This window comes from Oncorhynchus keta, chromosome 1 (assembly GCF_023373465.1).
Source record: "Oncorhynchus keta strain PuntledgeMale-10-30-2019 chromosome 1, Oket_V2, whole genome shotgun sequence".
NCBI lineage: Eukaryota > Metazoa > Chordata > Actinopteri > Salmoniformes > Salmonidae > Oncorhynchus > Oncorhynchus keta.
The window spans coordinates 25,453,881-25,476,138 of NC_068421.1; the positions used below are offsets into that span (position 1 = coordinate 25,453,881).

General features: G+C 44.9%; 2 protein-coding genes across 52 annotated transcripts; both read left to right on the forward strand.

Moving 5' to 3' along the window:
- Window positions 1–345: 345 nt before the first annotated feature.
- LOC118400102 (adapter SH3BGRL-like) lies at window positions 346–22,005 on the forward strand. Of its 50 annotated transcripts, none has more exons than XM_035796711.2 (13): window positions 346–536; window positions 4,297–4,482; window positions 4,635–4,715; window positions 5,098–5,226; window positions 7,261–7,416; window positions 12,443–12,469; window positions 12,566–12,592; window positions 13,497–13,523; window positions 16,693–16,719; window positions 18,431–18,448; window positions 19,670–19,705; window positions 20,074–20,137; window positions 21,012–22,005. In XM_035796711.2, the coding sequence occupies exons 1-12, from the start codon at window positions 492–494 to the stop codon at window positions 20,092–20,094; spliced, it is 780 nt and encodes a 259-aa protein (XP_035652604.1). In that variant the 5' UTR covers window positions 346–491; the 3' UTR covers window positions 20,095–20,137; window positions 21,012–22,005. The 50 variants fall into 50 exon arrangements, with proteins under 50 accessions (XP_035652604.1, XP_035652862.1, XP_035652690.1 ...); XM_035796797.2 differs by having other exon boundaries at window positions 348–536; window positions 12,440–12,469; window positions 20,077–20,137; XM_035796621.2 differs by having other exon boundaries at window positions 349–536; window positions 12,440–12,469.
- Window positions 16,727–18,424, forward strand: LOC127930081 (uncharacterized). 2 transcript variants are annotated; one of them, XM_052519206.1, is made up of 3 exons: window positions 16,727–17,394; window positions 17,550–17,819; window positions 17,850–18,424. In XM_052519206.1, the coding sequence occupies exons 1-3, from the start codon at window positions 16,954–16,956 to the stop codon at window positions 18,096–18,098; spliced, it is 960 nt and encodes a 319-aa protein (XP_052375166.1). In that variant the 5' UTR covers window positions 16,727–16,953; the 3' UTR covers window positions 18,099–18,424. The 2 variants fall into 2 exon arrangements, with proteins under 2 accessions (XP_052375166.1, XP_052375177.1); XM_052519217.1 differs by having other exon boundaries at window positions 17,550–17,789.
- Window positions 22,006–22,258: the final 253 nt, after the last annotated feature.

Sequence of the window (22,258 nt, forward strand, 5' to 3'; positions counted from 1 at the left end):
ATATTAGACTTAGTACAAGTTAGTACATAGTACAATTGTTGTTTTGATCAACTTTCAGGATATTATACAATAAAAAAACGATACATTAGCCTAAAATAAACATGCACAATGTAGATCTACAAAAATGACTCATAGGCTTATAGATAATCATGGTCCAACAGCATACATTTCACCTGCCGCTTTAACTCTTGGTTTTGTTTCACTAGTTGCTCTATTGGGCAGTGGCTATTTCTGTCCATATATGCACTATGCATGTAGCTGCGAACTAACTTTGTGGTCCCCATGCCGACAGACAGCTGAAGTTGCCAATCACTCGGTCAGCGCTGCACCCCTAAAACCTGGCCCACCAATCCTGCGGTGATGGAGAGTTTGGGGACAAAAATAGCCTCAGTGGTGTGTGTGGCTTGGGTGTGCTCTACTATTAGGGGAGGCAGCCTTTATTTTTAATAACCTACGTTAGTACCTCATTCTACAGAACACATTGTAACAAAATGGTTATAAAAGTATTTCTAGCTTCTTCATCAGGATCGACAGCGGTAAGCACTTACCCGAGTCTTTGTTTTTAAATGCTATTAACTTTGTGGCCGGTTTACCACGACTATTGTTCAGCTCTTAATTCATGCGTTTATGTGACTGGCAAACAGATTCAAATCGCTTGAAGTTATTATAGGCCTAGGCAATTTAGCAGTTTGTCAATTTTTAGTACCGTTATTTGCGTCTAACTTCTCATTTTAGGAGCACTAGGACTACCCGAGTTCCATATATATCTCTACCGTCGCTGAGATCATATTCCTAACCTGCAACAGCAATCTGTTGAAGATGAATCACCATGCACTCACTTGCAGAACCTTCTGGAATATATTTGGATTACCTCAAACCTAATCTACAATATCAAAGGAAATGTACACTACATGACCAAAAGTGTGTGGACACCTGCTTGTCGAACATCTCATTCCAAAATCATGGGCATTAACATAGAGTTGGTCCCCCCTTTGTTTCTATAACAGCCTTCACTTTTCTGGGAAGGCTTTCCACTAGATGTTGGAACATTGCAACTGGGACTTGCTTCCATTCAGCCACAACAGCATTAGTGAGGGGTCTGTGCAGGCCAGTCAAGTTCTTCTGCACAGATTTCGACAAACCTTTTCTGTATGGACCTTGCTTTGTCCACGAGGGTATTGTCATGCTAAAACAGGAATGGGCCTTCCTCAAACTGTTACCACAAAATTGGAAGCACAGAATCATCCAGAATGTCATTGTATGGTGTAGCGTTACGATTTCTCCTTCACAGCCCCAGACCATTATTCCTCCTCCATCAAACGTTACAGTTGGCACTATGATTTGGGGCAGGTAGCGTTCTCCTGGCATCTGCCAAACCCAGATTCATCCCTAGGACTGTCAGATGGTGAAGCGTAATTCATCACTCCATAGAATGTGTTCCCAAATCCAATGGCGGCGAGCTTTACACCACTCCAGCCGATGCTTGACATTGCACATGATGATCTTAGGCTTGTGTGCAGCTGCTCAGCCACGGAAACCCATTTAATGAAGTTCCCGACGAAACCGTTATTGTGCTGACGCTGCTTGCAGAGACAGTTTGGAACTCGGTAGTGAGTGTTGCAACCGAGGACAGGCCATTTTTGTGAGCTTGTGTGGCCTACCACTTCGCTGAGGAGCCCTTGTTGCTCCTAGATGTTTCCACTTCACAATGACAGCACTTACAGTAAACCTGGGCAGCTCTATCACGGCAGAAATTTGACAAACTAACTTGTTGGAAAGGTGGCATCCTATGACGGTGACACATTGGAGGTCACTGAGCTCTTCAATAAGGCCATTCTACTGCTAATGTTTGTCTATGTGTAACGGATGTGAAACGGCTAGCTTAGTTAGCGGTGTGCGCTAAATAGCGTTTCAATCGGTTACGTCACTTGCTCTGAGACCTTGAAGTAGTAGTTCCCCTTGCTCTGCAAGGGCCGCGGCTTTTGTGGAGCGATGGGTAACGATGCTTCGAGGGTGACTGTTGTTGATGTGTGCAGAAGGTCCCTGGTTCGCGCCCGGGTATGGGCGAGGGGACGGTTTAAAAATTATACTGTTACATTGATGCTGTTGACCCGGATTACTGGTTGCTGCGGAAAAAGGAGGAAGGTCAAAAGGGGGGTGAGTGTAACGGATGTGAAACGGCTAGCTTAGTTAGCGGTGTGCGCTAAATAGCGTTTCAATCGGTTACGTCACTTGCTCTGAGACCTTGAAGTAGTAGTTCCCCTTGCTCTGCAAGGGCCGCGGCTTTTGTGGAGCGATGGGTAACGATGCTTCGAGGGTGACTGTTGTTGATGTGTGCAGAGGGTCCCTGGTTCGCGCCCGGGTATGGGCGAGGGGACGGACGTAAAATTATACTGTTACATATGGAGATTGCATGGCGGTGTGCTCGATTTTATACACCTGTCAACAACAGGTGTGGCTAAAATGGCCAAATTCACTAATTTGAAGGGGGTGTACACATACATTTGTATACAGTTGAAGTCAGACATTTACATACAGCATAGCCAAGTTCATTTAAACTCAGTTTTGCACAATTCCTTACATTTAATCCAAGTACAAATTCCCTGTCTTAGGTCAGTTAGGGTCACCTCTTTATTTTAAGAATGTGAAATATCATAATAATAGTAGAGAGTATGATTTGTTTCAGCTTTTATTTCATCACATTCTCAGTGGGTCAGAAGTTTACATACACTCAATTAGTATTTGGTAGCATTGCCTTTAAATTGTTTAACTTAGGTCAAATGTTTCGGGTAGCCTTCCACAAGCTTCCCACAATAAGTTGGGTGAATTCCAGTCCATTCCTCCTGACAGAGCTGGTGTAACTGAGTCAGGTTATTATGCTCGCACCCACTTTTTCAGTTCTGCCCCCAAAATGTCTATAGCATTGAGGTCAGGGCTTTGTGATGGCCACTCCAATACCTTGACTTTGTTGTCCTTAAGCCATTTTGCCACAACTTTGAAAGTATGCTTGGGGTCATTGTCCATTTGGAAGACCCATTTGCGACCAAGCTTTAACTTCCTGACTGATGTCTTGAGATGTTGCTTCAATATATCCACATAATTTTCCTCCCTCATAATGCCATCTATTTTGTGAAGTGCACCAGTCCCTCCTGCCGCAAAGCACCCCCACAACATGATGTTGCCACCCCCGTGCTTCACAGTTGGGATGGTGTTCTTCAGCTTGCAAGCTTCCCCCTTTTTCCTCCAAACATAACGATGGTCATTATGGCCAAACAGTTCCATTTTTGTTTCATCAGACCAGAGGACATTTCTCCAAAAAGTACAATGTTTGTCCTCATGTGCAGTTGCAAACCGTAGTCTGGCTTTTTATGGTGGTTGTGGAGCAGTGGCTTCTTCCTTGCTGAGTGGCCTTTCAGGTTATGTCAATATAGGACTCATTTTACTGTGGATATAGATACTTTTGTACCTGTTTCCTCCTCCAAGTCCTTTGCTGTTGTTCTGGTATTGATTTGCACTTTTTGCACCAAAGTACGTTCATCTCTAGGAGACAGAACGCACCTCCTTCCTGAGTGGTATGGCGGTTGCATGGTCCCATGGTGTTTATACTTGCGTACTATGGTTTGTACAGATGAAGGTGGTATTTTCAGGCATTTGGAAATTGCTCCCAAGGATGAACCAGACTTATGGTCTACAATTTTTTTTCTGAGGTCTTGGCTGAGTTCTTTTGATTTTCCCATGATGTCAAGCAAAGAGGCATGAGTTTGAAGGTAGGCCATGAAATACATCCACAGGTACACCTCCAATAGACTAATTGACATAATTTGAGTCAATCAGAAGCTTCTAAAGCCATGACATAATTTTCTGGAATTTTCCAAGCTGTTTAAAGGCACAGTCAACTTCTGACCCACTGGAATTGTGATACAGTGAAATAATCTGTCTGTAAACAATTGTTGGAAAAATGACATGTCATGCGCGAAGTAGATGTCCTAACCGACTGGCCGAAACAATAGTTCGCTAACAATACATTTGTGGAGTGGTTGAAAAACGAGTTTTAATGACGCCAACCTAAGTGTATTTAAACTTCCGTCGTCAACTGCATTTAGTGTATGATATGTGAATAGATTCTTTGTCAAACTATAAAACAAAAAGTTAAAAGCTTTCATTAATGTATTAGCCTTCTACTCTGCTCTCCCCAACCTAGTGATAGAAAAAAAATCTGCCAAACATGATCTCATGAAGAAGAAGCCTATCTATACTGTGTTTGTTGTCTGTCTGTACACCTGTGTGATGGTCCAGATCAAAAAGAAGCAACAGGATGTGCTTGGGTTCCTGGAGGCCCTGAAAGTGGACTACGCTCCATTGGACATTGCCTGCAATGAGGACAACCGCATGTGGATGAGGGAAAATGTCCCTGTGGAGAAAAAGCCCACCAACGGGATCCCTCTACCCCCTCAGATATTCAACGAAGAGAGCTACTGTGGGGTGAGCAGAACAAGATAATATAGAAGGTGTGGTGACCAATAAGCCTACTCCCTACTGAATGGTTCAGGTAAAGGTGGGGAGAAGTGTCCATTCAAATGCTGAGAGAACGATTGGAGACTAAACAGAAATGTCTAATTTGCCTTTTACCATAGGACTACGAGACATTCTTTGACGCCAAAGAAGACAATGCGGTATATGCCTTCCTGGGTCTGCCACCTCCTCCAGGTTCCAAGGTTGGAATTCAACTTTCACTTAATTTTCTAAAATATAAATTGTGTTTATATAGCTTTTTAGCTATAGAATTCAAACACAAAATGTGTTTTCCACTCCAGGGATTTTATAATGCAAATAAACTCGCCCCAATATTGTTGCTGTCAGAGACAGGCTGTTTTAATGTTTGTTTATCTGAAATGCTCAGGCATGTATTGTCCTCCTAATTTGTTTTCGCTCAGGTTGAGACGTGTCTGAGTGCACGCCACATAACATATTTGTTTGGAGAGCAAATAGGAGTTAGTGAGATTAATTGTGTGAGAGGGATACGATGTGACATGTAGGCTAACGTAGTTGAGCATGTTGCAAATTTGTTAAACAACCTGCCAATTTTCCTTGGTGCAGGAAGCGAAAGAGGCATATCTCCTTGAAAATGGGCCTGTTGAGAATGGAACCATTGTAAATGGAACTGATGATGCTGAGGATGAAGAGAACCTTGAAGCTGAGGAGGAGAACATTGATGATGACACACTAGTAATGTCTTTCTCTTATCCCTCAGTCCCTGTCTCACCTTTACCATTCTCCCTTGGTTTCCTCCCATCCAGCATAACCTTAACCATTTCTCCCTTGGTTTCCTCCCATCCAGCATAACCTTAACCATTTCTCCACTGGTTTCCTCCCATCCAGCATAACCTTAACCATTTCTCCACTGGTTTCCTCCCATCCAGCATAACCTTAACCATTTCTCCACTGGTTTCCTCCCATCCAGCATAACCTTAACCATTTCTCCCCTGGTTTGTCCCATCCAGCATAACCTTAACCATTTCTCCCCTGGTTTCGTCCCATCCAGCATAACCTTAACCATTTCTCCCCTGGTTTCGTCCCATCCAGCATAACCTTAACCATTTCTCCCTGGTTTCGTCCCATCCAGCATAACCTTAACCATTTCTCCCTGTCCCATCCAGCATTTAACCATTTCTCCACTGGTTTCCTCCCATCCAGCATAACCTTAACCATTTCTCCACTGGTTTCGTCCCATCCAGCATAACCTTAACCATTTCTCCCCTGGTTTCGTCCCATCCAGCATAACCTTAACCATTTCTCCCCTGGTTTCGTCCCATCCAGCATAACCTTAACCATTTCTCCCCTGGTTTCGTCCCATCCAGCATAACCTTAACCATTTCTCCCCTGGTTTCGTCCCATCCAGCATAACCTTAACCATTTCTCCAGTTAACTCCTGTTGGATTAATTTTCCAGTTACACAGTTAAATCTTGTTGGTTTAATTTTCCATGGATGATTACCAAGTTTTATTTTTTATTTAACTAGGCAAGCCAGTTAAGAACAAATTCTTATTTACAATGACGGCCTAGGAACAGTGGTTTAACTGCCTTGTTCAGGGGCAGAACGACAGATTTTTTACCTTGTCATCTCTGGGATTCGATATAGTAACCTTTTGGTTACTGGCCCAACGCTCTAACCACTAACTAGGCTACCTGCCGCCCCAAGTAATCAGTAATGTTGCTAATTCACTCATTGCATGGATGAGTGGTAATTTAGAGTTGGTTTAAAAACAGTGTACCTGTCTCTCATGAATTAACATGTGTTCATTTCTCAGTTTTTATAGTGTTTCATTGTGTTTATATTGCATCTGTAGTTTTTGCAAAGCATATAAAGTATTTATAATAATTCTATGATATTATATAGGATTTATACTCAATAGAAAGCAGATGATTGGGAATCACTTAATTATTTTTCTAATTCATTATTTGTATAATAGGACTAGACTATTCTTATAGAAGTACATGCTGATGCTGTTGTAAAAAAGTATCTGAACATTTATACGTAGATATATTAAGAAAAATCTTTAACTTCTCAACTCACTTTGGGATGCTGCCAAACCGTAGAGATTGACCTGGTGCATGAGCATCACAGAGAAATGATTTGTATATTTTTACCAAAAAGGTGGCAAGGGACAGCAGAGAAATGATTGCCCAGCTGAACCTGTGATCGTCTTATAACAAATCCCACAGGCTTTTAGAGGATGCTGTTTCCAGAAGGGTGCAAATTGAGTTAATTTTACTGGACCAGCTTCATGGGTATTTCTGGGAAAAGAGTTCAGAAGCCCTCTGTTTTCGCTGCTCTCCAGAGTACCAGGCTGGTTTATTTTCCATTTAAGTTGCAATGTTGGAATGACAGTTTTTTTATTGATACTGTTGACTGGACACCTGTCCTGTTGGCTGGCTCCCGGCAGTGTGATAATATGCAGTCTTTTTCGCTACAGAATACATAATTGAAAACCTCTAATTTATCTCCGCAGCACCACTATGATGCTATTCATCACCTTGCAACCATATGTAATTGCCCTTAATTTATTCATGCATTTTCGTTTACTCAGAGGAGCTGCTGATGCTGAGGCCTTACTCTGTGATGTCTTTGAACATGTGACTCCAGCAGTAGGGCTGCTCCCCTCTTGGTGTTTGATGTGTGCCCATGACAGCTGCTGTGTCATTATTATTCTAACACATTGTTTTTTCCCCCTTGATGACACATTGTTGTTTTCACTCTAGAAAATAGAGGTTCCGATGGAGGAGTGCAATGGAGATGAACACACAGAGGAGGTGGAAGCAGAGGTGGGAGGAGAAACAGGAGAGGAAGCAGCAGAAGAGAAGGTGGCAGAGGAGAAGGAGGCAGTCGAAGACACAGAGGAATCCTTAGAGAACACTGTAATTGTCTCCCAGAATCCCATGCTGTGTCCTCCTGTGATGTCTCCTCTCTCCATCTCTTTAACGTTGTCTTTTTCTCGACCTCAGGGTTTTGTTTCCCTCGAGCTGCTGTTGTTCTCATCTCCTCCTCAACTCTGGACCATACTAACCCACCTGTATTCTGTTATATTGCCTGTCCCATAACTGTTTCAATTGACTGTTCTATAACTGTTTCTATTGACTGTTGACTGTTCTGTTTGTTCCTTAGATCTGTTGGATGTTCAACCACTTCTCTGTTCTGTAGAAGTTAACTGTAATGTCGTCTCAATGACTATATAATCGTTGGTCTTGATTTTCTTTGATATGTCCTTTGTTCTACAACTGTCTAGGTGTATATGTGTCGTTCCGCTGTCCATCCATGTCTAGGTGTATATGTGTCGTTCCGCTGTCCATCCATGTCTAGGTGTATATGTGTCGTTCCGCTGTCCATCCATGTCTAGGTGTATATGTGTCGTTCCGCTGTCCATCCATGTCGAGGTGTGTATGTGTCGTTCCGCTGTCCATCCATGTCGAGGTGTGTATGTGTCGTTCCGCTGTCCATCCATGTCTAGGTGTGTATGTGTCGTTCCGCTGTCCATCCATGTCTAGGTGTGTATGTGTCGTTCCGCTGTCCATCCATGTCTAGGTGTGTATGTGTCGTTCCGCTGTCCATCCATGTCTAGGTGTGTATGTGTCGTTCCGCTGTCCATCCATGTCGAGGTGTGTATGTGTCGTTCCGCTGTCCATCCATGTCGAGGTGTGTATGTGTCGTTCCGCTGTCCATCCATGTCTAGGTGTGTATGTGTCGTTCCGCTGTCCATCCATGTCTAGGTGTGTATGTGTCGTTCCGCTGTCCATCCATGTCGAGGTGTGTATGTGTCGTTCCGCTGTCCATCCATGTCGAGGTGTGTATGTGTCGTTCCGCTGTCCATCCATGTCGAGGTGTGTATGTGTCGTTCCGCTGTCCATCCATGTCTAGGTGTGTATGTGTCGTTCCGCTGTCCATCCATGTCTAGGTGTGTATGTGTCGTTCCGCTGTCCATCCATGTCGAGGTGTGTATGTGTCGTTCCGCTGTCCATCCATGTCGAGGTGTGTATGTGTCGTTCCGCTGTCCATCCATGTCGAGGTGTGTATGTGTCGTTCCGCTGTCCATCCATGTCGAGGTGTGTATGTGTCGTTCCGCTGTCCATCCATGTCGAGGTGTGTATGTGTCGTTCCGCTGTCCATCCATGTCGAGGTGTGTATGTGTCGTTCCGCTGTCCATCCATGTCTAGGTGTGTATGTGTCGTTCCGCTGTCCATCCATGTCTAGGTGTGTATGTGTCGTTCCGCTGTCCATCCATGTCGAGGTGTGTATGTGTCGTTCCGCTGTCCATCCATGTCGAGGTGTGTATGTGTCGTTCCGCTGTCCATCCATGTCTAGGTGTGTATGTGTCGTTCCGCTGTCCATCCATGTCGAGGTGTGTATGTGTCGTTCCGCTGTCCATCCATGTCTAGGTGTGTATGTGTCGTTCCACTGTCCATCCATGTCGATGTGTCGTTCCGCTGTCCATCCATGTCGAGGTGTGTATGTGTTGTTCCGCTGTCCATCCATGTCGAGGTGTGTATGTGTTGGCTGTCCATCCATGTAGGTGTGTGTGTGTCGTTCCGCTGTCCATCCATGTCGAGGTGTATATGTGTCGTTCCGCTGTCCATCCATGTCGAGGTGTATGTGTCGTTCCGCTGTCCATCCATGTCTAGGTGTGTATGTGTCGTTCCGCTGTCCATCCATGTCTAGGTGTGTGTGTCGTTCCGCTGTCCATCCATGTCGAGGTGTGTATGTGTTGTTCCGCTGTCCATCCATGTCGAGGTGTGTATGTGTTGTTCCGCTGTCCATCCATGTCGAGGTGTGTATGTGTTGTTCCGCTGTCCATCCATGTCGAGGTGTGTGTGTGTCGTTCCGCTGTCCATCCATGTCGAGGTGTATATGTGTCGTTCCGCTGTCCATCCATGTCGAGGTGTGTATGTGTTGTTCCGCTGTCCATCCATGTCGAGGTGTGTATGTGTTGTTCCGCTGTCCATCCATGTCGATGTGTGTGTGTGTCGTTCCGCTGTCCATCCATGTCGAGGTGTATATGTGTTGTTCCGCTGTCCATCCATGTCGAGGTGTGTATGTGTCGTTCCGCTGTCCATCCATGTCGAGGTGTGTGTGTGTTGTTCCGCTGTCCATCCATGTCTAGGTGTGTATGTGTCGTTCCGCTGTCCATCCATGTCTAGGTGTGTATGTGTCGTTCCGCTGTCCATCCATGTCGAGGTGTGTATGTGTCGTTCCGCTGTCCATCCATGTCGAGGTGTGTATGTGTCGTTCCGCTGTCCATCCATGTCGAGGTGTGTGTGTGTCGTTCCGCTGTCCATCCATGTCGAGGTGTGTATGTGTCGTTCCGCTGTCCATCCATGTCGAGGTGTGTATGTGTCGTTCCGCTGTCCATCCATGTCGAGGTGTGTATGTGTCGTTCCGCTGTCCATCCATGTCTAGGTGTGTATGTGTCGTTCCGCTGTCCATCCATGTCTAGGTGTGTGTGTCGTTCCGCTGTCCATCCATGTCGAGGTGTGTATGTGTTGTTCCGCTGTCCATCCATGTCGAGGTGTGTATGTGTTGTTCCGCTGTCCATCCATGTCGAGGTGTGTATGTGTTGTTCCGCTGTCCATCCATGTCGAGGTGTGTGTGTGTCGTTCCGCTGTCCATCCATGTCGAGGTGTATATGTGTCGTTCCGCTGTCCATCCATGTCGAGGTGTGTATGTGTTGTTCCGCTGTCCATCCATGTCGAGGTGTGTATGTGTTGTTCCGCTGTCCATCCATGTCGAGGTGTGTGTGTGTCGTTCCGCTGTCCATCCATGTCGAGGTGTATATGTGTCGTTCCGCTGTCCATCCATGTCTAGGTGTGTATGTGTCGTTCCGCTGTCCATCCATGTCGAGGTGTGTATGTGTCGTTCCGCTGTCCATCCATGTCTAGGTGTGTATGTGTCGTTCCGCTGTCCATCCCAGGTGTGTGTGTGTCGTTCCGCTGTCCATCCATGTCGAGGTGTGTGTGTGTCGTTCCGCTGTCCATCCATGTCGAGGTGTGTATGTGTCGTTCCGCTGTCCATCCATGTCTAGGTGTGTATGTGTCGTTCCGCTGTCCATCCATGTCGAGGTGTGTATGTGTCCGCTGTCCATCCATGTCGAGGTGTGTGTGTGTTGTTCCACTGTCCATCCATGTCTAGGTGTGTATGTGTCGTTCCGCTGTCCATCCATGTCGAGGTGTGTATGTGTCGTTCCGCTGTCCATCCATGTCGAGGTGTGTGTGTGTTGTTCCGCTGTCCATCCATGTCTAGGTGTGTATGTGTCGTTCCACTGTCCATCCATGTCGAGGTGTGTGTGTGTCGTTCCGCTGTCCATCCATGTCGAGGTGTGTATGTGTCCATCCATGTCGAGGTGTGTGTGTGTCGTTCCGCTGTCCATCCATGTCGAGGTGTGTGTGTGTCGTTCCGCTGTCCATCCATGTCGAGGTGTGTATGTGTCGTTCCGCTGTCCATCCATGTCGAGGTGTGTGTGTGTCGTTCCGCTGTCCATCCATGTCGAGGTGTGTGTGTGTCGTTCCGCTGTCCATCCATGTCGAGGTGTGTATGTGTCGTTCCGCTGTCCATCCATGTCGAGGTGTGTGTGTGTCGTTCCGCTGTCCATCCATGTCTAGGTGTGTATGTGTCGTTCCACTGTCCATCCATGTCTAGGTGTGTATGTGTCGTTCCGCTGTCCATCCATGTCTAGGTGTGTATGTGTCGTTCCACTGTCCATCCATGTCTAGGTGTGTATGTGTCGTTCCACTGTCCATCCATGTCTAGGTGTGTATGTGTCGTTCCGCTGTCCATCCATGTCTAGGTGTGTATGTGTCGTTCCACTGTCCATCCATGTCGAGGTGTGTGTGTGTTGTTCCACTGTCCATCCATGTCGAGGTGTGTATGTGTCGTTCCGCTGTCCATCCATGTCTAGGTGTGTATGTGTTGTTCCACTGTCCATCCATGTCGAGGTGTGTATGTGGTGCTGTCCATCCATGTCGAGGTGTGTGTGTGTCGTTCCGCTGTCCATCCATGTCGAGGTGTGTATGTGTCGTTCCGCTGTGCATCCATCCATGTCCATCCATGTCTAGGTGTGTATGTGTCGTTCCGCTGTCCATCCATGTCGAGGTGTGTGTGTGTTGTTCCACTGTCCATCCATGTCGAGGTGTGTATGTGTCGTTCCGCTGTCCATCCATGTCTAGGTGTGTATGTGTTGTTCCACTGTCCATCCATGTCGAGGTGTGTATGTGTCGTTCCGCTGTCCATCCATGTCGAGGTGTGTGTGTGTCGTTCCGCTGTCCATCCATGTCTAGGTGTGTATGTGTCGTTCCGCTGTCCATCCATGTCGAGGTGTGTGTGTGTTGTTCCACTGTCCATCCATGTCGAGGTGTGTATGTGTCGTTCCGCTGTCCATCCATGTCGAGGTGTGTATGTGTCGTTCCACTGTCCATCCATGTCGAGGTGTGTATGTGTCGTTCCGCTGTCCATCCATGTCGAGGTGTGTGTGTGTCGTTCCGCTGTCCATCCATGTCGAGGTGTGTGTGTGTTGTTCCACTGTCCATCCATGTCGAGGTGTGTATGTGTCGTTCCGCTGTCCATCCATGTCGAGGTGTGTATGTGTCGTTCCGCTGTCCATCCATGTTGAGGTGTGTATGTGTCGTTCCGCTGTCCATCCATGTCGAGGTGTGTATGTGTCGTTCCGCTGTCCATCCATGTCGAGGTGTGTGTGTTGTTGGGGGTCCTCTGGAAATCCCACCATGTTGTTCAATGTGCGTGATCTGTTCAAGTTGCATGACCTCCAATGTAGAAGTATCTCATTCATGTTTGAGGAGAGGTTCTCTGTTTCCTATATGCCTCCTTGAGGTCATGCTATCATTCTAATAATCCTGACACTTGACAATCTTTTCTACTTTCTCCTTTTTCTGCCAGAAGGCCCCCGTGAAGGAGGAAGAAGCCCAGGTAAATTGCTTTTACATTTCTGAAAAGTATTGAAATCAAATAGAAATTTGGGAGTCATGTCCCAGTCTCACTGTTTGTCTCTCTTATTCTAAACAGGAGGAAGCAGAGGATGAAGAGGCTAAGGTAACAGGCGACACTGTGTCCACCGGAGTAATTCCTGATATTGTCATTAATAACAACAGCCACTGCTCGCTGCATTGTGCCATCTGCCCCGCTAAGAAACAATCTTAGCCTGGATCTCATAGACCTGACACACGGTTCCATACTACATTGTGCCTTTATTGAGCTCTCTAATATTCTGGAATGAAGTAAATGATTAACTTGTAGATATTTTAGTCATCCAACTATTCTAAACAAAGCATATACATGTACGTCTAAAAGGGACATAAAGATCTTAGGTCTATATTTTCCTGGCCATAGTCACTGATTATCAGTACTATGAAGTTTCTCTTCCAATGCCCAGGCACAGCTATGTCTGCTAGCCATTGTATCAAAATATGATTACATCATACATGCTTAATAACATGCTATATACATTTGCAAAGTTCCACAACTCACCAGTAGCTTAATTCATTAATAAATGCTTTTATTGTGACTTGAAAGCTGTATTGAGAATGGTAAAGGTTAAAGGAAGGCAAAAAAAAGCCTGACTGATCAGCAAAGGTCAAATATCACATTGTTTTAATGTCTCATTCCACTGTTGTGTTCTGTTGGGCTCAGAAGTGCACAGAAGCTAGCTAATGGTGGTGTTGAATACAAAATGCTGTGGTACAAACAAACAAACGCAGAGTAAACCGAGACGTGTTAGTGTTACCCAGGGCACTGTTGTTAATTACAGAGTTAACTCTGTTCAACTGAATATATCCAACAGACTTATGTGCAATGTGTCAATAGATATCAAAGCACTTGTGATGTTATTGGAATGTAGTAATAGTCAATTTGTTAAAATCTCTATGTCTTAGTTACAGTAACCTGGTGAAAGCTAGTGAGTTGATCCGAAGCTAATCATTGCTATTCGTTGTTTTAGGGAGAAGATGATCAGCCGGTTTCTGAGGTAGAACTACTTATTTTTGAATGTTGTTTTTTTTACCCCTTTTTCTCCCCAACTTCGTGATATTAAATTGGTAGTTACAGTCTTGTCCCATCGCTGCAACTCCATAGCGGACTCTGGAGAGGCGAAGGTCAATAGGCATGCGTCCTCCGAAACAAGACCCCGCCAAGCTGCACTGCTTCTTGACATGCTTCTCACTCAACCCGGAAGCCAGCCGCACCAATGTGTCGGAGGAATCACCATACAGCTGGCGACCGAAGCCAGTGTGCATGCACCTGGCCGCCACCAGGAGTCGCTAGAGCGCAATGGGACAAGGTCATCCCAGCCGGCCAAACCCTCCCCTAACCTGGACGACGCTGGGCCAATTATGTGCCGCCTTATGGGTCTCCCGGTCGCGGTCGGATGCAACACAACCCGGGATCGAATCCGGATCTGTAGTGACATTCTCTAGAACTGATCATTGCCTTAGACCACTGCGCCACTCGGGAGGCCGAGGTAGATCTACTTTGAATTGTGTTCCATGTTCTATAGCTGTAGTGTTCAGTCCTTAAATCAAATTCATTATATAATGTTTTCTCAATTTCTGTGCCCCTGGGCCTTGGGTGTTCAGTTTTAATGTGTGGTTTGTTTGCATCCTTGTGATTGTGGTCTGTGTCTGATTGTCCAGACTACTAACCTCACATATTCTTCTTTGTTGTAGCTTTTCTTGTGCAGTATTGAATGCTTGAAACCCCTCTTCCTTCGTAATACCATGACTTGCAACTCAGAACCACTTTTGTCGTTCTCATTTTCCTCAGGTCTCCAATGGAGGGATTTCTGTATGTTTGGATGCATTTCATCTTAATCCTTGACACAGTTTTAGAACACTACTGATCTCTTCTATGGCATGCCACCTTAGAGATATAATCATTAGATACCCTAGTCATCAACATTCATACAGTGCCTTCAGAAAGTATTTAGACCCCTTGACTGTTTTCACATTTTGTTACCTTACAGCCTTATTTTAAAGTGGATTACATTAAAAACACATCTAAAATCTACACACAATACCCCATAATGGCAAATTGAAAACAGGTTTTTAGAAATGTTTGCGAATGTATTAAAAATACAAAAACTTAAATATCTTATTTACATAACTATTCACACCCTTTGCTATGAGACTCGAAATTGAGCTCAGGTGCATCCTGTTTCCATTGATCATCCTTGAGATGTTTCTACAACTTGGAGTCCACCTGTGGTAAATTCAATTGATTGGACATGATTTGAAAAGGCACACACCTGTCTAATATATGGTCGCACAGTTGACACTGCATGTCAGAGCAAAAACCAAGCCATGAGGTTGAAGGAATTGCCCGTACAGCACCGAGACAGGATTGTGTCGTGGCACAGATCTGGGGAAGGGTGCAAAAAACGTCTGCAGCATTGAAGGTCCCCAAGAACACAGTGGCCTCCATAATTCTTAAGTGGAAGAAGTTTGGAACCACCAAGACTCTTCCTAGAGCTGGCCAACCGGCCAACTGAGCAATCAGGGGAGAAGGGCCTTGGTCGGGGAGGTGACCAAGAACCCAATGGTAACTCTGACAGAGCTCTGGAGTTCCTCTGTGGAGATGGGAGAACCTTCCAGTTGGACAACCATCTCAGCAGCACTCCACCAATCAGGGACCTAAAGACTCTCAGGCCATGAGAAACTAGATTCTCTGGTCTGATGAAACCAAGATTGAACTCTTTGGCCTGAATGGCAAGCGTCACATCTAATAATAATATAATATATAATAACACTGGAGGAAACCTGGCACTATTGCTACAGTGAAGCATGGTGGTGGCAGCATCATGCTGTGGGGGATGTTTTTCAGCGGCAAGGACTGAAAGACTACTCAGAATCGAGACAAAGATGAAAGGAGCAAAGTACAGAGAGATCCTTGATGAAAATTTGCTACAGAGTGCTCCGGACCTCAGACTGGGGCATAGGTTCACCTTCCAACAGCACAACAACCCTAAGCACATAGCCAAGACAATGCAAGAGTGGCTTCAGGAAAAGTCTGAATGTCCTTGAGTAGCCCAGCCAGAGCCCGGACTTGAACCTGATCGAAACATCTCTGGAGAGACCTGAAAATAGCTGTACAGCAACGCTCCCCGTCCAACCTGACAGAGCTTGAGAGAATCTGCAGAGAAGAATGGGAGAAACTCCCCAAATACAGGTGTGCCAAGCTTGTAGTGTCATACCCAAGAAGACCCAAGGCTGTAATCGCTGCCAAAGGTACTTCAACAAAGTACTGAGTAAAGGGTTTGAATACTTATGTAAATGTGTTATTTCAGTGCTTTGTTTCTTATAAATTAGCAGGAACCTGTTTTTGCTTTGTCATTATGGGGTATTGTGAGGGGAAAAAAACATTTAATCCATTTTAGCATAAGGCTGTAACCTAACCAAATGTGGAAAAAGTCAAGTGAGCTGAATGCTTTCCGAAGGCGCTGTATCTGTCATTTGATAAGATAGTTTGATAATTTGATTTTGAAATATGGCTTGCTCCTTTAGCTGCTACTGTGTCTACATTGAAATATATATTGTATAAGTAGTTAACACCAGACACAGTAAAAATATTGTAAGTCTAAATAAATCCAATAAAGATAATTAAGTTTAACAAAATATTTTAGGGCTCCATGTTGAATCATGCATGAAAAGCTATCTGCAAGAGGGTCTCCTCTGCCAGCAACTCCTTGTACCTTCTCCTCACATTGACCTCTCTCACCTTTGCCCTTTTCCCCCATCTCTTGGTTTGGTTTTCCAGGGAAAAGAGGATTTGGGGTCGGAGGTAACTGGGCGTCTGCGGCTGTGAATTTCTGTGGTTGTTCCCTTAGTCATGAGCTGTGTGGGTTTGTCTGGCAGAGATCAGAAGGCTTTGTGTTGTAGGACGGAAGAGCTTGTCTTGTGATCTATCTGCCGTTCGTTCCCTCATCAGTAGTCCATGTTCACTCCCTCTGAACCTCTCTTTCTCCCCTCTCTCTTAGCCTTCCTCCTCCTCATTTCTTCCCTAGTCCGGTAGCTGCTTCCTTTCTGTCAGCCTGAACTATCCCTGTAGATAACATGTTTAAGCCTTTTCCTATCGCTCATGCTTCTGGTGTCACCTCTGACCAGACCATCCACACCACTGACACTCAATCTCATCCTATCTAGGATGAAGAAGAGCTGCGACAGCTTGAGGTAGATTGATAAGTGTTTTTTTTCCCAACTACACTCGTCCCCCCTCTACCTCTTCACCATTCTATCAATGCTGCTTTTCTTGATTCCACATCTTGCACAGTTTATTCAGCATTCCTTCAATTTCCTCCTTCACTACTTTTTGTGTAGATGGAACAGACCCTATCTCACCTATGGCATCTGAACAGACTGTATCCCTTTACTATATTTCTTTAGCCCTCTGTCTCATGCCAGATAATGATATCTCAATCACATAGTTGGATGAGCAACATGGTAACTCTGGTAGCCATCAGAACACAGACCATGATAGAGAAACCCAGCACTGTCACTCATCCTGATTTTAGAATTTCACTCACTCACTCACTCACTCACTCACTCACTCACTCACTCACTCACTCACACAGAGCCTCTCCAACATTCCTTACTGCCCCTGCCTGCCCTCTCTTCTCTTCCACACAAGCTTCACTGCTTTTGCTCTCTCTGCTCTTATTCTTTCTCCCCTTTCTTGCTCTCCTCCACCTCCTATACCTCCTCCTATACTTTCTTTCTCTCCTCTACCTCCTCCTATACTTTCTTTCTCTCCTCTACCTCCTCCTATACTTTCTTTCTCTCTTCCACCTCCTCCTATACCTTCTTTCTCTCTTCCACCTCCTCCTATACCTTCTTGCTCTCTTCCACCTCCTCCTATTTCTTTCTCTCCACCTACCACCTCCTATACTTTCTTTCTCTCTTCCACCTCCTCCTATACCTTCTTGCTCTCCTCCACCTCCTCCTATACCTTCTTGCTCTCTCCACCTCCTCCTATACCTTCTTGCTCTCTTGCTCTCTTCCACCTCCTCCTATACCTTCTTGCTCTCTTCCACCTCCTCCTATACCTTCTTGCTCTCTTCCACCTCCTCCTATACCTTCTTGCTCTCTTCCACCTCCTCCTATACCTTCTTGCTCTCTTCCACCTCCTCCTATACCTTCTTGCTCTCTTCCACCTCCTCCTATACCTTCTTGCTCTCTTCCACCTCCTCCTATACCTTCTTGCTCTCTTCCACCTCCTCCTATACCTTCTTGCTCTCTTCCACCTCCTCCTATACCTTCTTGCTCTCTTCCACCTCCTCCTATACCTTCTTGCTCTCCTCCACCTCCTCCTATACCTTCTTGCTCTCTTCCACCTCCTCCTATACCTTCTTGCTCTCTTCCACCTCCTCCTATACCTTCTTGCTCTCTTCCACCTCCTCCTATACCTTCTTGCTCTCCTCCACCTCCTCCAATACCATCTTGCTCTCCTCCTATACCTTCTTGCTCTCCTCCTATACTTTCTTGCTCTCCTCCACCACCTCCTATACTTTCATTGCAGGAGCAAGAAGAGTCAGTCAGTGAGGATGAAATAGTTTCCTCTGGTTGTAATTTGTGGTGTCTTCTGTGGATCTTAGATTAGAAAGACCCTCTCTCTGTCTCTCTCTCTGCTGCATGGGTGGTGGTCTCTGTGGTACAGATAACTGATGGTGTGCAGCATGGCAGACACAACATCGCCCACACCATCATTCGGTTTACTTATGGTAATAATAATGGGAACATTAAGTAACACAGGGTTTTCCTCCCTCTTGTAGTCTCCTTAGTGACATGCAGATTCGCTTATCTCAAATATTGGCTGTTGTATCTCTTGCGTTCGTTTCCTCTTTGACATTGAAATGCTCAAAACCCCTGATATCCCCTACCTTAGGAAGAAGAAGCCCCAGAGGTAAGAGGTATATTCTGGCTGTGCTCCAAGCCCATTGCATGGTGTGGCCCCTGACGTGGAGTTAATGGATCTTATGCATGACCCTACTCCTTCATATGTGGATTTAGTGTGGGTTGGTTTGTGAAGAGCTCTCTACCCTCTTATTCTTCAAGGCTGCCAGCATCCCTCCTGTGGTATGCTGTCTTTAATTTGAGGAAATTATTGAGCTCTCTCTGGACTCTGGTTGTGGTTTTGATGCTGTGTGACTGGGATGAGGTCATTACCCGTTGGTTTACCTGGAGGCTTGAGGATTCTGCAGCATTGTGCCAGTGGATGTTTCATAACAGGTGACATTCATCGTTTGGTGTCCAGATCTGCCTCTGCGCACACGAGTACAAGTCTGACACATAGACATGCTTGTGAATTGGATCTTACAGTGTTGCATAGGGATCCCTAGTGACTTGACCTCTACTCCATGACAACCAGGATGTTTAAATAGCCATTGGCATGGCTTCACTTTGCGAGGAGAGTCTTGAGACTGAGTGTGGACAGGACAAGCACAGCAGAAGATTAATGGACTGTTTGTTATTGTTCAATGCTCCCCCACAACAAGATCTTGGCAGTGTCCGATACGTTGCACCAAACTACACTGCTTTAAATAATGTGTTACTGTGGACATCATTCATCAAATCTTGAATACACAGCAAGCACTATATCCACAAGCAAGTTTTCTGTAAAACTTAGTCATTAAAAACAGTGACTGAATTGGTCACAGGACCAATTAATTGCACGTCACCCCCTGTTTTAAGTGTAGCATATAGGGTAAAGGCTTTTTACATTTGTAGAAATGTAGTTAATTGCAACACCATGCTCAACCCAACAGATGCACCTCGGAGTGAATGTAGTCTGATGATTTGTGAAGTATGCAGTGCCTTGCAGTTTCACGTCATATGATACCACCTCATAGAGGGCCTTGCTTAAAGGCCCACACTAATCTTACTACTTCAGTAGCAGTTAAGGGAATGGTGCACTATCCCTGTGGCTAATTGGTCCATTGGCCTAAGTAATGGTGATATTCCTAGTGTTCCTAGTGTCTTCCCAGTCTTCTCTCTGCTACCTGTTTTATTGATGCCTCCCCTGGATGGTTTAACTCCCTTTTAACCCAACTATACACTCTACTTTTTCCTTTTCCCCTATGGTGGACTCATCCCTTCACAATTGTTTTTTTTTTGCTATGCCAAGGAGGAAGAAGAAGAAGAAGTGACAGAGGAAGCAGAGGTAGTATATCAACCAGCAAACACGCGGATGTTCTCACCAGTGTTCTTTGATGCAAAGACAAATTGCCTTATCTGAATGAAATCAGTTTCTCCACTCAGTAATCTTGTTCAGCTGTAATCAAGCACAGCTGAGAGAACATTTAACTGAAGAGGAAAGCTTTTTTCTGGCTGCTCTCTTTTAATAAACTAGCACTATAAGATGAGTCATCTGTGCTCTTTTTTTAAAGAAACTAATATGGATTTAAACTACGGTCTGCTCTTATATTCTTATATTGATAGGACTGAGTGGGAAGTCTTGGTTCTCCTCTCTTCTGTTGTCTTGCTTTACTTTGTCATCAACGTTGTCATTACTCAGTTTTATTTTCTCAGCAGGAAGAAGAGGATGAGTAGTTACAGCCAAGAAAGGTTTAGGATGTGATTTACTACTGCCCAGGTAAAATACACTACTCTATTACTTAATCAGAATTCTCTTCTCTGCCACTGAGTGGCAGTATTGGAGCCTTTAATTTGCCATGAACTGATGGCTGCATCGTAAAACTCGTTAACATTTCTTCTTGTTACTGAATATCTTTCTAGAGTCTTTTAAAAATAAAACTATTCAGTACATGTATTACTTTGTGCCTTTTTGACCCCTTTATCAAATGTCTCCTCATACTGGCATTATGAAACCATTGTATTGTTTAGTGCCCTACATGTACCCAGATTACAGATACAAATCCTAAAGAACACAACCCAACCAGTGTAAAGTGAGGATATAATCCCTGTATTTAATGTACACTGTGTTGCTGTTCTGTATTGGTAGCTGTGTGTTTTCAAGTGTTTTATCAGAGAAGCTAGAGAGAACAGAGCATTGGGCTATTTAACAGGGACTGTCACCAGTCTCTTTACACCGAAAGCTTCAGTGAGCACAAAATGCCTGAAGGATCAAGTGACCAGCCATATAAAACGATATCTCATGGATTGTCTTTTATTTTCCTGCGGCAGTGATGATGATGATGATGATAATAACCGTAATCTTCAAAGCTGCACTCATCGCCCCTCTCCAGTAGTGTAGAAAAAGGCTCTGCTCGCTGCAGGAGATATTTGGGTTGAGGAGAGGGAACAGCCTGAGACTTTGATCGGATGGCACAGCCCCCCAAATAAAATAAAAAAACCTGTCACGCCCAGTTAGAGAAAGCAGCTAAGTGAGCTGTGAGGGACTGGCACTCAGGATGGCATGGGCAGTTTGGGCACAGTGGTGACTAGAAGCTTAAGACCCACAGCCTCTAGCAGAGGCGCATTGGTGACTTTTTTTTGTTGTCTTTCAGCCTAGAGAGACCCCTTGTTCCGGCCCTGCCTGACCCCTCTGATCCCTCAGACCGTCCCCCACCGGACTACCCACATTGCCCCCAACTGCTCACTGGGAACGCACATGTCCCCCTGCTGGAACCTGCTGGCTGAAACCTGCCAATCACACACTGTCTGTACGGCCCACCCATACTCCAGAGATAACCCCCTGTTTTACCAGATGTTTATATTCCATCCAGTGTGTAGCTCAATTAAATAGTGTTATCAGTTTGTAGTTTTTCGCAGCTTTTCTAATTGTACATACACAGTCATATGTTAAGCATTTAAATTTTTCAGACATACTTTTCATGTTTCAAATTGAGAAGGTTAGTTTTATACCACAGTTTGTATAGGATGATGAGCATCTTACCACCAACACCTTAGCAGTCAATGACCGACAGCTTTAACCCTGTGAGTATCTGAGTGAAGATCACTCTACTGTGAACTGCAACCAGTGAATGGACTCTCGGACTGAAACCGATCTATCAATGCAGTGCCTCTCACTCGCTGCCGGCAAAGATGTTAGATCTATATGTGTGAATGCAACCCAGTGACTCTCAATGCCTCAGTCCAACATGAGAAAGACCCTCATGTAGGGTTTCCACTAGCTTCCATAGCCACAAAGTCAGATTCCACAGCCACAAAGTCACATATGACAAAATAAAAAAGCCTTTTGGTCTTACTTTAAGGTTAGGGATAAGGTTAGCAGTGTGATTAGGGTTAGGTTTAAAATAAAATGTTAAGAAATTGTAGAAATGGGCGGGGTTTAGCCATAATTATGACTTTGTGGCTATGGATACTAGTGACAACCCTCATTGTAGCATGCCTTATGACAGCTACTGGACACCATTCACTGAACATTACTGTTTGCTGATTTACTCTGCAGTTTGTTGAATGTAAAAAGAAGTGGATGACTAAGAGATCCTCCCTAGATGTAAGAGAGGTGAAATGCCAATAAAGTTACATGGCCTATTATGTTCTATTTTCAATTCATTGGGTTTTGTTTATCGATCAGTGTGCAATTTTGGGGTTGGGCAGAGCAAGGTCAAGTCAACAGGATGTAGCTCAGTGTAAAGCCTTTCTCTGGGGGACTACAGAAAGAGGTACGGAGAAGGGTATTGCACAGTGAAAATATATAGGTGAAAAAGTACATTTATGTGTACATTTTGATAGAGTATTATTAGTTTTGAAAATTTGTCCTGAAATGTGATATTTGGTGTTCTCATTT